The sequence below is a fragment of the Artemia sp. Qi Xiang Cuo genome, chromosome 4, assembly GCF_049724085.1.
Source record: "Artemia sp. Qi Xiang Cuo chromosome 4, ASM4972408v1, whole genome shotgun sequence".
In the NCBI taxonomy this organism is placed as follows: Eukaryota; Metazoa; Arthropoda; class Branchiopoda; order Anostraca; family Artemiidae; genus Artemia; species Artemia sp. Qi Xiang Cuo.
Window position 1 is genome coordinate 54,980,955 of NC_142797.1, and position 14,346 is coordinate 54,995,300.

The 14,346-nt window shown below is 37.4% G+C and overlaps 1 protein-coding gene and 1 long non-coding RNA gene across 2 annotated transcripts in view; one reads left to right on the top strand and one right to left on the bottom strand.

The window, feature by feature from the left end:
• Positions 1–600: 600 nt before the first annotated feature.
• Positions 601–10,334, bottom strand: LOC148953251 (uncharacterized). The gene is made up of 3 exons (XR_016141629.1): positions 10,308–10,334; positions 9,366–9,709; positions 601–711 (listed from the first exon to the last, which is right to left on the bottom strand). It is a non-coding gene; the product is annotated as an uncharacterized LOC148953251 (long non-coding RNA).
• A 2,895-nt stretch (positions 10,335–13,229) lies between these two features.
• Positions 13,230–14,346, top strand: part of LOC148953252 (brachyurin-like) — a 29,418-nt gene continuing 28,301 nt past the window's right edge. Inside the window, exon 1 of the mRNA XM_089088422.1 lies at positions 13,230–13,355. Within this exon, the coding sequence (XP_088944548.1) occupies positions 13,311–13,355 (45 nt within the window). The 5' untranslated portion in view covers positions 13,230–13,310. The remainder of the gene's footprint in view (positions 13,356–14,346) is intronic.

Consider the following 14,346-nt stretch of genomic DNA (forward strand, 5'->3'; position numbering starts at 1 on the left):
ATATAGTAAGTACAATTCAAATTAAGTGTTCTTACACATTTACTCTGATGAAAAAGATTATGGCGCACAACAGTTACAGTAGTTTTTTTTCGTGATGAGACCGGACGGTGAATAGTCATTTCCTGCGACCATTCTTCAATAGATTCAGCTAAATCGTCAATAATCAATCACGAGTTTGGCACAATGCTAGTAAACACGTCAAGTCCTTGTATGAATTTTATGCTTGGATGAATCGTCTTTATATTGTCATAAGATTCTTGCCATATATTATAGCAATAACGGATATTTTTTGGATTCTCTATAAAAATTTTATCACGATTTTGAATAATTTTCGTTAAAAGTGTTGTTTTGCAGCACATGGAGGGTCCGAAAAGAAATGATCTGAATCGTGTTTAAAATTGATACATACTCCTCCTGTGTCAATACGCATCCAACCTAACCTCAATCTGTTGAATAAATACTCAAAGGAAATATAATACATGGTTTTTTTAATTCACAAATGCACTACAAAATTTTAAAATAAACACTTAAATATATTTACAATGAATATTTTAAAACACTTGGATATATTTACAATTACACTTGAACATTTAAATAGACATTGGGAGGGGGTACAGCGACTAGGTCGGCACCCACAGTGGCCAGCTGACGCAGTGACGACCAGAAAGTGCCGCGGGCAGTGAACGGGTGCTACTACAGCCAGAGTAGCGGCTGGATAAAATAAATAAATATTTAAAAATTAAATACTTAAAAACTAACGCTTTGCGCTGCAAAAAAAGAAATTATAAACATAAAACACTAGGAAAAAAGACTAGAAAAAAAAGCAGTGCTGAGCTGGTGTACGAAAAACGCCCCCCCCCACAGACGGCTCCTTCCCCCTCCCGCAGCTATAGACCTTTCTCCAGACCGAGTTGCTTTTTATAATTAACGCATTCAATTCGATCTGAAGTAAGGTAGTGGCTATGTGGTAGTACCTCCACACCACCCTCGAGTACATAGACTTTGTCCGATATGGTGGGCATTTTTTCGATCCGAACTGTATTGTTTTTATACTTAAAAGGTGAATTGCCGTGACACTCTCTTTCTGGAACTAAATTGTTTTCTATACAATTCCTACAAACACTCATGGTGAAATTTTCCTTTACATAGTATGACGGCACCCCTTTACAGACTTTTTTGGTAGTCTCATTATGCGTTTCCACGCAGTACACTTTCGGACCGGGAAATCCTTGCCAAAGGCCTTTCGATTTCCAATTGAATGAGCCCTTTTTATGTTTCTACGACAACGCTTTCTATAAAAACCTTATATGCCCCCAGGGCGTAAATTACATCCCTTACCCTATGAGCTGTTAGGGTGGTTGCCATCCTCTAAGACCTAATTTCCAGAACTTTCAACTATGTTAAACAAAATGGCTATCTCAAAGTTTTGATCAAATGTCTTTGGGGAAATGGTGGGCGTGAAAGTGGCGTTAGTTGCTCTCCAATCACTTTCAACTATTAAAAAAGGAACTAACCCTTTCAATTTCCAATCAAATGACCTCTATTGAAGTTTCTAGACAGCACTTTCAATAAAAAAATTATATGCCCCCAAGGAAAAACTTACAACCCTTACCTTGAGGGCTTGGGGGGAAGGGGGCTGTCATCCTCAAAGACCTAATTTCCAGAACTTTCTACTACGTTGACCAAATTGCTGTCTGAAAATTTTGATTTGATATGTTTGGGGGAATGGTGGGCGTGAGAGGGAGGTTAGTTACCCTCCAATCACTTTCGACTATTAAAAAGCGCACTAGCTCTCTCAATTTCCAATTGAATCAGTCCCTTTTGCAGTTTTTATGACAACTCTATCTATAAAAACCCTATATACCCCTAAGACGCAAATTTCAACCTTTGCCCTGGGGGCTCTTTGGGGTTTGTCATCCTTAAATACATAATTTGCAGAACTTTCAACTACGTTGAACAAAATGGCTATCTATAAACTTTGATTGAATGTTGGGGGAAATGGTGGGTGTGAGATGGGGTTTAATTACTCTCCACTCACTTTCGACAGTTCAAAAGGCAATTTCAATTTCCAATCAAATGAGCCTTTTTGAAATTTCTAAAAAAAATTTCTATATAAATCTTATATGCTCCCAGGGCATAACTTACAACCCTTCCACTGAGGGCTCTGAGGGGGTTATCATCCTAAAAGACCTAATTTCCGGAACTATCAACTACGTTGAACAAAATGGCTGTCTCAAAATGTTGATTGGATGTGTTTGGGAAAATGGTGGGCGTCAGAGGGGGGTTAGATGCCTTTCCATCACTTTCGACTATTAGAAAGGGTACTAGCACTTTCAGTTTCCAATTGAATGAGCCCTTTTTGAAGTTTCTAAAACATCGCTTTCTATAAGAACCTTATATGCCCCCAGGGCATAACTTACAACCCTTGCCCTGAAGGCTTGGGGGGATGGGTTGTCATCCTTAAAGACCTAATTTCCAAAGTTTTCAACTACGTTGAACAATTTCGATCAATTGATCAATTTTGATAATATTTGATAATGCACAATTTATCTAAAAATTGTGATTGGATGTGTTTAGGGAGAGGGTGGGCGTGAAAGAGGGTTAGTTGCCCACAAATCACTTTTAATTAACACTAGAATATTAAAGCTCCAGGTTATTGTCCCCCTCCTGTTACTTCCATTCATAAATAACATTTTATTTCTAATCTTTTTTCTAGGTCGATTTCTACCACTTAATAGATGATATTCTCGCAAGTTTCCTCAATACAGGAGCAGCATCGTCGAACGAAGCTTATAAAATACCTGCAAGGATTGACGATATGCTCGACATAATCCCCCCTTCGGTACGTTTACAATAACTATTTTTTAAATACATCCAAAATGGGTCTTTTAGAGCCTTGTAACATTTATTAGCAGTAGTTTGGGCCAAAAGGGTTCTTTACATACACGGTCAGTATTAGAGTGTCTACAATTCCAAGAGGGCGTGGTACTCTTCTCTGTCCTTTATTACAATGATGTTTTTCAGCGAGTAGTGAGGGTTCAATGAGCTGAAGGGCTCAAGGTACACTTTCATAATACAATTATGCATTCTAGTGACTTCTATATTCATTCTCTCTTTTTCATAGGGCAATGTCGTCCAGTAAGCCAAATAGGATCGTATTATTCTTTTAGGGTTACGCAACATCTACACCTAGGATTTACAACCTCTATGAGGATATAGATACACTTATAAACATGGAAAAGGTCCCGGAGAGTAGTGAACGGGAGGGGAGTTTAAGTGTGGGGGTGAGATAAGATAGTGTTGGTCCCACTGAGTTTAATTTAGACAGTTTTTGCGAGGTCTCGGCCTTTATGTAGACTATGAATGGGTAGATCAAATTCCACATAGCGAGGTCGAGACAACGCCAAAATCCCAAAGTGATTTAGGGGAGCAAAGTAGTGCTGGTTCACCCCCTGAATTGTCTCAGTTGTATTTAGCAGATACCGCTTTGCGCAACATTCAAGTGTATAGAGCGGGGTTTGGCGATCCGCTCAATTCCCTAACAAGCGGTAGTATTCGTACGTATCCCATTAACACCTCACACTCCTATATAAGCAAGATTTGGGCACTACTCAAAACCCTATGTAGGAGGCGGGTGGTCGGGACATTATAAAAGAATCCATCACGTTCCAAATAATTTTTTCGATGCAAGTACGGGTGATTTGCGTTAGCATCACATGCAGACAAGAATGCAGACGCTTCACCCAGACTTGTATAATTATCAGGGCACTTTTTCGGATTGGGTGAGTGAAATTTTTATTTGGATGGAGGGGTAAAATGAAAACGAGAGTGGGTTATCGGTTTTTTTATTGAAAAATTAGAGGTTAATATAACTAAATTAAAAAGAGAAATTCTATGAGGTGGGAGGGGGACTGGGGAAATTGTATGGACGATTGGGCAGTAATGGTGACGAGGAAGGGTAATAATTTCCGAAAGTAAATTTTAATTGTTTAAAGGAGCATTATCCAATTACACTCAAGAGGATAGATATTTTTGAAAGGGCGAATGAAAATTTGAAAATTGGGTTTACAGTTTTACAATTTGACAAAGAATATGAAGAAGGGGAACTTAGTGATAAAAATGGAGTAATATATTCCGTAAGGGCACCGTCCATTGAATCAGTGAAACACTGGGCGTGGCTTCTCTACGAACTTGCCAAAGATCCTGAGTTAATTGGACATTTTTCACTTTCCCCCATATTAGCAGGATTTTAAGTGAGGGTAAAAATTATAATTAGGGAAGGACCTGCTGATACTGTCCAATATGTCTATCAAGATTCCATAAAGAATTAAAATTAAAAAAAAAGTTTGAAACAGTGTAAGCGTCATGGATACCAATCTGCGGAAACAGTTTCAGGGGGACAAAACCCCCTTGTGTCTCAAAAGTTTTCAGAACACACTATTATAGAGCAACATTGAAGCTGCGCTCACTGATGTGTCCGCTCCGTCAAATTCGAATCGTGTGAAAAATCATGAAGCCATTGCAATCTCTTTTGTACATGCGCGAAAACATTCAAGTAATACCATGCAATTGGTAGATTTTTTTGAGACGTTGGGAGGGGAGGATTGTTGTGGCACAGCTATGGTTCCTCTTACTAAAACAGTAAATGAGGCAATTTCACTGTTACGCCACACACACTATCCAATTAATCTATCACCAGAAGACGAGATGGCTATTAAAAATCTAGACATTTCTTGGGCTTGTAAAAAGAAAATTAATGAAGGGGATGCGAAAGCCCGGGTACACAATCATATATGGCAAGAAATTTCATTAAGGGGAAGTAGCTTTCGGGGTTTTGCGCATAAATCGTGTAATGGAAATGTTAAACAACAATACTTTTTACCTGTTTACATGCACAATTCCAACTATAATTTGAAATTCATATTACCAGCGTTGGCACGATTGCAGAAGGTAAAGTTGTAGATGGCGCATTGATAGATGGTACCTTTCCATATAATATCATACCGAAATCTTCTGAGAAGTTGCTAGTCTTAGAATTTAAATGGTAAGCCATGGATAATGGGAAAGCGTACTCGAATAAAATCTGTTTCCTTGATTCCTATAGTTTTTTCCTCCAAATCTCTAAGTTAAGTCATTCAAATACAGAAAAGTGACGATTTTAATAGTTTTTCCCTCCTCAAACAGCACTTTCCAGATGAGGAACTGTATGATTTATTAACGTATAAGGGCGTACTACAGCTCCGCCTCAAAGCTAAGTGAGGAGAAAATTCCGCCCATCACAGAGTTTTATGACTTACTTTACGATTGGCAATGCGCCCCTGCCGACTATGCATTTGCCAAAAGGGTTTGGAAGAAAGGAGGGTGTAAAAATGGGTTCAATTATTGCAAAATGTACCTGGCAAGTGATGTTTCGACGTTGCAGGATATTATCTGTAAGAACACGGGCAAAATTAACGAAGAATTTGGGTTGGATTAAAAAAACGGACAAAATTCATAAAGAATTTGGGTTGGATTTCGGATATTATTTTTCCACTCCTAATTTGGTGATGGGTTTGATTCTTAAAATTAGTAAAGCAGAGATAGGTCTGATCGCTGACATGGTTTAGCACCTGTTTGAAGAGAGATCCAAGAGGGGAGTGTATATTTTCCACGGGGATCGTATCCTTGAAACCAACCCAACTGGACAACGCACCGGTGAAAAGTCGAATTCCGTTTTCTGGGATAAGAATTCCCTATATCCTTCGGCAATGTCTCACTTGTATTTGCCATTTGGGAATTACCACTGGCTTGACAATCCTTCTGCTTCAAATTTCCCCAACATTCACACTGTTGAGGAAAATGGACCACAAGATAGTTTTTCGAAATTGACAGTGAAATACCTTTGGAACTCCATGACTCAGTAAAAGACTTTGTTTTCCTTCTGCATAAATAAATCGGTGTCTAGTGACTCTTTGAGTCCCTAAATTAACTACAATTTATCATTAGTAGAAAATAAAGGTATGCATTGGACATCTTCAAAACAAAAGCTTATTGCCGACCTACAACCAAAACGGAATATTGTTGTACACTACGTGCTTTTGCGATGGATTCTGGCCAACGGTTTCAATGTCACAAAGATTCGTAGAAGCCCTCCAATTCAATCAAAAACTTTATATGAAGACGTTTGTTGACGCTTTTGTCAAAAAGCGGTCAAGCGATAACAAAGGTCAAAAAAGAAATCTTTAAGCTCGTTTTAAATTCTTCCTTTGGTAAGATATGTGAGATTGTGCGTAACAGGAGTTGATTCGACATTTTAACCGACCCAAAAGAATCGGCCCGAATCATTTCGGATCCAAACTTCACATGATTCATGATCACAGACTCCAATATGGTTCTCTTACATAGAAAAAGGAGAAACGTAGTTTTAAACGAAACCATTGCTGCTGGCAGTGCCATTTTAGAAATTTCGAAAAAACTTATGTTGGAGTTTTATTACATTGTGTGTAAGCACCAATGGCCGGGGATGGGAAAAAATCAGGTGTATTATGGAGACATCGATTCACCCCTGGTGAAAATTAGAACAGATAACCTGCTACATGATTTGAAGAATGGAGAGTACAATAGCTCTCGGATGGATTAGACTAACTGGAAAGCGTCCCTCTCTTCGGAGCTGGTGAACGTCAGGCCCCAAATCAATTGCTTAAATTAAAATCAGAGACAAGGAGATCCTTGGTATCTTGTTATAAGATCCAGAACCATCTACCCATGAGCCATCTACAACTAGACCTTTCTGCAATGGTACCAACACTGGTAATATGAATTTCAAATCGTAGTTGGAATTTTGCATGTCAAACGATAAAAAGTATTGCTTTTAACATTTAAATTACACGATTTATCCGCAACCCCTAAAAAGTTAATTCCTCTAGATGAAATTTCTTGCCATAAATGATAGTTGTTCCGGACTATCGTGTCCCCCTCATTAATTTTCTTTTTACAAACCCTACAAATTTCTAGATTATTAATACCAACTCGTCTGCTGGTGATAATTTCATTAAATAATGCGTGTGGCGCAGCCGTGAATTACCTCATTTGCTGTTTAAATAAGAGCAATAATAACTGTTCCAACATAATCCACTAAACCCAAAGTCTCAACAGAATCTACCAATTGCATGGTATTACTTGAATCGTTTCGCACACACGCAAAAGAGATTGCCATGACTTCATGTTTTTCACACGATTCAAATTTTACGGGTCGTACACATTCGTGAGCGCAGTCTCAATGTCCAATGACACCCTGTTACTCGGCAGCAGCGTGTTCTGAAAGCTTCCGCAAGGTGGCATTGTCCCCTGAAACCGTTTCCCGAGACCGGTACCCACGACGCTTGCAGTTTCTCAAATGATTTCTTAATTTTAATTCAGTAAGGAAAGCTGAAAGACATATTGGGCAGTAATAGCGTGTAGTTTGATTCTTACTCTCATTTAAAACCCTGCTAATATGAGAATAGGAAAAAATGCCCAATTGACTCAGGAACTTTGGCAGGCTCGTAGAGAAGCCATACCCAGTGTTTTAATGATTCAATGGACGGTGCCCTTATGGAATATATTACCCCTTTTTATCATTAAGTTCACCTTCTTCATATTCTTCATCAAATTGTAAAATTTTAACCCCAATATTTAAATGTGCATTTACCTTTTCAAAAATATCAATCCCCTTAAGTGTAATTGGATAATGCCCTTTTAACATTTAAAATCTACTTTAGGAAATTCTGCCCCCTTCCCATCGCCATTAACTGCCCAATCGTCCAAAATTGTCTTAGTCACGTCCCTTTGCAGGTGTTTATGCCTACCACAAGGACGGAATATTTGAAACACTCCAAGCCAATGTCAAAACGAAAGTGTTGTACATACTTGATACCCTTTAAATTTGCATTATATCTAGCACGCCCCTTCCCCACCCCGTTTCTTAAAGAGAATTTTTTTTTAATTTAGTTATATTAAGCTCAAGTTTTTCAATAAACAAAACCACAAACCCACTCCCGTTTTTATTGTACCCCTCCATCCTATTAAAAATTGCACCCACCCAATCCAAAAACACACCCTCATAATTATTCAAGTCAGGGTGAAGCGTATGTATCCTTGTCTGTATATGATGCTCGCGCAATTCACCCTAACTTGTATTTTTTTTTAATTAATTGTGATGGCTACTTTAATGCTGTCCCGTCCTCCTGCCTCTCGTATATGGTTTTAGAGAAGTGCCCAAATCATGCTTACGTTGGAGCGTGCGATGTCAATGAGATCTGCATGAATACTACCACGTGTTAGAGAATTGAACGAATCGCTAAATTCAGCCCTACACACGTGAATACTGCACAAAAGGGTATCAGTTAAATAAAATTGAGGCAATAGTGCAGGCAATCCAGCACCACTTTGCTCCTTTAAATCGCTGTCCATGGCGGGCGTTGTTTCGACCTCACTTGGTGGTAACTGGTCTAACCAACTATACAAAAAGTAACTTGTAAGGCCAAGAACCCGCACAAAACTGTCTAAATCAATGTTGGGGAACCCACTATCCTGATACACCTGCGCATTTAAACCCCCTTGTGTTCACTTGCCGTTGCACTGTCGTAGGATCCTGATGGTGGTGACAGTATCTCCGTAGAGAAACCTGGTAATGACGTTGGGTGAACCTAGAAGAATAATAAGATCATATTTAGCTTACTGGAAGGTATTGCCCTATGAAAAAGAGAGTGATTCTAGAAGTCATACTAGTCACTTGAATGCATTATTGTAATATGGAAGGGTATCATGACCCCTTGAACTCATTGAACCGTCACTACTCACCGGAATGCATCATTGTATTATGAAAGGGTACCATTCCCTTTCAACTCATTGAACCCCCACTACTCGTTGGAATGTATAATTGTATCTCAGCCTATAAATTTTTCTTTAGGTATGATTGGAACTAACAAAGGGAATGGGACTGCCCTGCCTTGGCTATTTCCTGAAAATTAATGCCCCCATTTCCCCCAGGTGGGTCCTTTAGCCTCTGTCCCCAATTATTAGGGATCCTGAAAGAACCTTCTTAGCGACAATCTACCTCCAAACACTAGCGAGTATACACTTTAAAGCCTGAAAAACAACCTTATTTTTGGATATTTCTTGGTGCGATGATGGTCTTTAAAATTAAAGGGAGGGGGTATGGAATCTGAAGATTCAATATTCTAGCAAACAGTCTAAACTATTAATCCAGAAGTAAATAGTACGCACTTAAATAAATAAAATAATTTAGAAAAGAGTAAAAAGCTGGCAAGGCTTGAAAGGGCTCTCTGAAAGGTCAAAAATTAGCGAAAAAGACGTTATTATTAGATTGAAAAAAATATACTTACATCTTCAAATTGCGCTGATAGGGCAGCACCACAGTCTTGTGCAGGAAGTGCAGGTGGGGGTGAGACTTGAGTAGCGTCACAGTGCTGCCTAGTTGGACAAGCGACATCATTGTCTTGTATGGGCAGCGCTAAGGTCTCGGCAGTTTTACTGTCATAAAGCTCATGTCCTGAAGGCCCGGTGACATCACCATCTTGCATGCGGAACACAGATGGGACAGCATTCCTCCTGCCTTGTTTTTGTGTCATGGAAAGGGCAACATATTCAATAACTTATACCCTCATGGGGGTCGGCTTGGTGCCCCTAGCCCTCTTGTTGGGAGGGGGAGGGCTGGAAACTCTTCGGACTGAAGGATAAAAACAGGATTTAGTATAAATCCCAAAAAAACTAGCCTTAATAGAGGAGTTAAAAGTTAAGTTCCTATAGGCGGGATTGCTCCTATAATCAAATGTTTTCCAGATTAATTGAGTCTAATTTTAGTACCTTCCCTAAATTTAAGTCATTGCATCCTACCCTTCTATATCAAAGTTAAAAACCTTAGTTTTCACGCCTCTGCAACAATAAAAGAAACTTTTTCAAAGAGAAGGATGGCTGCATTTGATTGTTGATGTTTGATTTTGCCATCCTTAATACTTAGTGTGCCTTTTGATTTAGTCCAATATCCCCCTCAACATTCTCTGAAAGTTTCAATTTAACGCACCTTTCCTTGAAATATTATAGACGCGATCTTCATATATATATATATATATATATATATATATATATATATATATATATATATATATATATATATATATATATATATATATATATATATATATATATATATATATATATATATATATATATATATATATATATATATATATATATATATATATATATATATATATATATATATATATATAGTATATCTTCTTTTTCGGGGTCTTTAATTTCTTGACCTTTTTTGCTGTCAGTGTTGCTGCCAGATGATGATTCCAGTATCACTTTCTTTTCTTTTGTTTTTCTTTCTTGCCTCTCCTTCTCAATTCTTATGTCATGGTACTCTTTCCTTTTCTGAGATGATGCTCTTTCTATTTCTAAAACCTTGTCGACACTGGCCATCTTTCCACGGCGTCCTGGTTCCCGCTGCGTTAACAGAAACTCACTGTCTTCTTGAATACGTATCATCTCCATTGCGTTGGCGTGGGCAATGTCAAACAAAATGTCCAGGTCCACTTTCCACTCTTCTTCGTTCTTTTTCAGTGTCTCAGAACGCTTAGCTTTGTTTTCTTTATTTCTCTTCAGGTTTTCATACTCCTTAAAGAGACACTGAATTGTGTTTACCGCATGTTTCTTGACCCTCGTTGGAATGTGTGCCTTTGTCAAAACTGCAAGGACGTCATTGGCTATGGAATGTGCCGCTTCACAGACTGTCTTGTTCGTAACTTGCTTGTAGTGATATAGTAGCGCCATGACCTCTTTCTTCGACGGTAGTTTTGTTGAAGTCAGAGTGTCTGACAATTGCCCGATGAGCCATATGTCTGTTTCACTTCTTGTAGTTGGTTTTAATATTGCATCAGTACTATCACTTGTAAAGACCATGCAGTCCATGCTGTCACTCATTGCTCTGTCACTGTCAGTGTGTCTGCAACAAAGTATCAGATTAATGAGGTTACCTGTATCAGTGTGAAGCATAATTAATATATTGTAGTTCATAAAACTAATAAAAACTTGAAATTGCATTTTCAGTCACATTGCATACAACAAAAATGGCGTCTTGTGTTGAAATACATTTTGGGAAGCATACAGATAAATAAGTAAATAAGTCCAGCAGTTCAGAAAGATACTATACTGTACTATAGTGTAGTGTTGACTGTTGAAATGTTGAAAACTGTGCAAGACATGCAGCATTGACCAATGAGCAATGAGCATGCAGTAACCAAAAATTTTAACCTCTGTTAGGGTGCCTCTTAAGGTCAATATATTTGGCTCTTTTTTGGGATTCTGTGATATTTTAACAATAGAAACAAGACTAGATGGTGCCTGCTGAAGAAATCCTCCTTTGAAAAATAAGGACCACCCTAATATATATATATATATATATATATATATATATATATATATATATATATATATATATATATATATATATATATATATATATATATATATATATATATATATATATATATATATATATATATATATATATATATATATATATATATATATATATATATATATAGATAAGGGTCCTTCGAATAGAAGGAGTTGCCGTAGAAATTTCAAAAGGGGTTCATTCGGTTGGAAGTTGAAGCACTAGTGTCCTTTTTAATACTTGAAAGTAATTTGAGGGCAACCAGCCCCTCCCCCTAATGTCCGTCATTCATAGACATATCTAATCAAAATTTTAAGATAGTCAGCCATTTGCTCAGTGTAGTTGAAAGGTCCAGTAATTATGGCTTTGACGAGGACAACCTCCCCCCTCCTTCCAGCAGCCCACGGGGTAAGAGTTTTGAGTTATGCCCCAGGGGCATATAAGGTTTTCCTTTGAAAGGGTGTTCGTACAAACTTCGGAGGGGGCTCAATTGATTGGAAATAAAACTTTTTAGTTCTCTTTTAAGAGTCAAATTTGATGGAGGGCAATTACTCCCCCCACGCCCATCATTTCCCCAAATTCATCCAATCACAATTTTGAGATGGTCATTTTGTTCAGCGTAGTTGAAAGGGGGAATCCCCCGGGAGCATATAAAGTATTTATGGAAAGGGTGGTTGTGTAAACTTTGGAGGGGGTTTATTAGAATTGAAAATTGAAATTTTTAGTTCTTTTCTAGGATTCAAAAGTGATGGAGGGCAACTGCCTCCTTCCCCTGACGCCCTCCTTTCCCAAAACGTATCTGATCGAAATTTTGCGATAGCCATTCTGTTAAAAATAGTCCAAAGAGCATATAACATAGGTTCCATATACTATATGTTTTAAGAAAGGTATGCTTGTTTGACCTATACCATACTTTCCAAAAGACAAAGGGCATTCAGTTGAGCCTTTCACAGACAGTTTAATTGAAATTCAAAACAGGTTAGGTGCACACGGGTTGTCAATAGGGCATAGCTCAGGAATGACTGATTATATTAATTTGGAACTTTTAGGAAATGACAAGGGAGATGATCAAATGACCGAAAAGGCAATATTTGCTACTACTACAACTACCACGAGTAATTCCGCTATCACTACTACTACTACAACCACAGAAATACATTTAAAAATATAGGTGAAATTTGAACTAAATCAAAAGACGCAATATGCATGCCTATTGTCAAAAGAGCGTATCTCAAGAATTGATTTGGTTGTTGTGTTGATTGTAGTATTAGTAGTAGCATGCAATTTGTGCATGCTACTACTAATACTACATTACTACTTCCACTGCTATATTTACTCCTGCAACTACTACTGCTACTTCGACTATTACCTCTATTGTAACCACTTGTAAGACTAAGAGTATTTGATGAAAATTAATAAAATTATATGAATATACAGACTATCAAAAGGATATATCAACAATGTCATGATAACGGCTAGTTGTATTAAGTTGAAACTTAAAACTGGTGTTCAAAACCTGAACCTCCCTGGATATGGCCTTTTCTGCAGCCACCCTTTTGAATTTTTATCAACAAGAATATGAAATGAAAATATTTTCTTGTGTCACTATAATTCTGTTGTTTCAAAGTTTCAAAGACATAAATGACAAATACGATTACAAGATTAAATTGTTTGCCGTTAGTTTAATTTTTTTTCTAAAATTGTCCACCTTCAACCTTACGGATTAGACTCTTTTTTTTTCTTTTTTTTACAAAAACATTATTCTTCTCCGATGTCATGTAAATATAGACAGGTATTTTCTTAGAGCCTGATAAAAAAGAAAATATATAAATTCGTAGTTGTTTAGTGTCAATCAGTATTCAGAATGAAGTTCTTCTTTGCACTCTTATTAACAGTCCTTGTGGCATCGGTGAGATTTTTTTTCCTCGTTTTTATCTTAAATTTTGCTTCTCTATTTAGCTGTGATTCCTTAAAAAAATTAAATAAAAAAAACAAATCTTTTCAACTGAAAAAAAAATTTAAACTTAAAATCAAGAGAAATCATCCCATATATGAAGGGGGGCTGTCCCTTCCTCAGCTGTCGTTTTTTATGCTAAAATTTTAAAGTTCTTTAAAAATACTTCTTATTAAAATTCAACTTAGCAGTCTTTCTTAAAGAAAAGTGACAAAAAGTCAAACTTTATTTTAAACAGCAAGCGTTGAAAAAATTGTCGCCCCCTTCTCATTAATCAAATAATTTTTTGTTCATTTTAAGGTTTAACGTTACTCCTCGCTTTTAGTTGAAAATTCTCGTTTAATCAATTCCATTTCAAACCGTTTCTCAAATCATGCCAGGAAATACCCTTTACTCCCCCCCCCCCCGTATAAAATTTCTCTGGATAACGCCTAACGGAGACTTTCCTCTCCAAATAACCTCCCCCCCCAAAAAAAAATCTGTTCATTTCCCGATTACATATACCATATGTGAAGAATAGTCAAACTGCATTACGTACATCCCGTTTCCCAGGGACTGTGGGGGTCAATGTTTTACTCAAAGGTATAGTTATTGGACCTTTCAGCTATGCTACATCAAATAGATATCTCAAAACTTTGTCTAATGCCTTTGGGGAAAAAAGGGCCTTGGAGAGGGGCTAGTGCTCTCCAATCTTTTTGGTCACTTAAAAAGGACACTAGAACTTCTGATTTCCGAACAAATGAGCACTCTTCTGGGATTACTGGTTTGATACGGCCATCCCTAGAAAACCACAAAAAAAAAATAAACCGGCATCTGTGATCTTTCTTCGAGCAAAAAATGCAAAATATTACTTTTCTGTATATAAGGGCTTGAAACCTCTACAGTAGGGTTCTCTGATGTGCTAAATCTTATCGTGTGGCTTTTATTGAAATTGCATAGCTTTGGG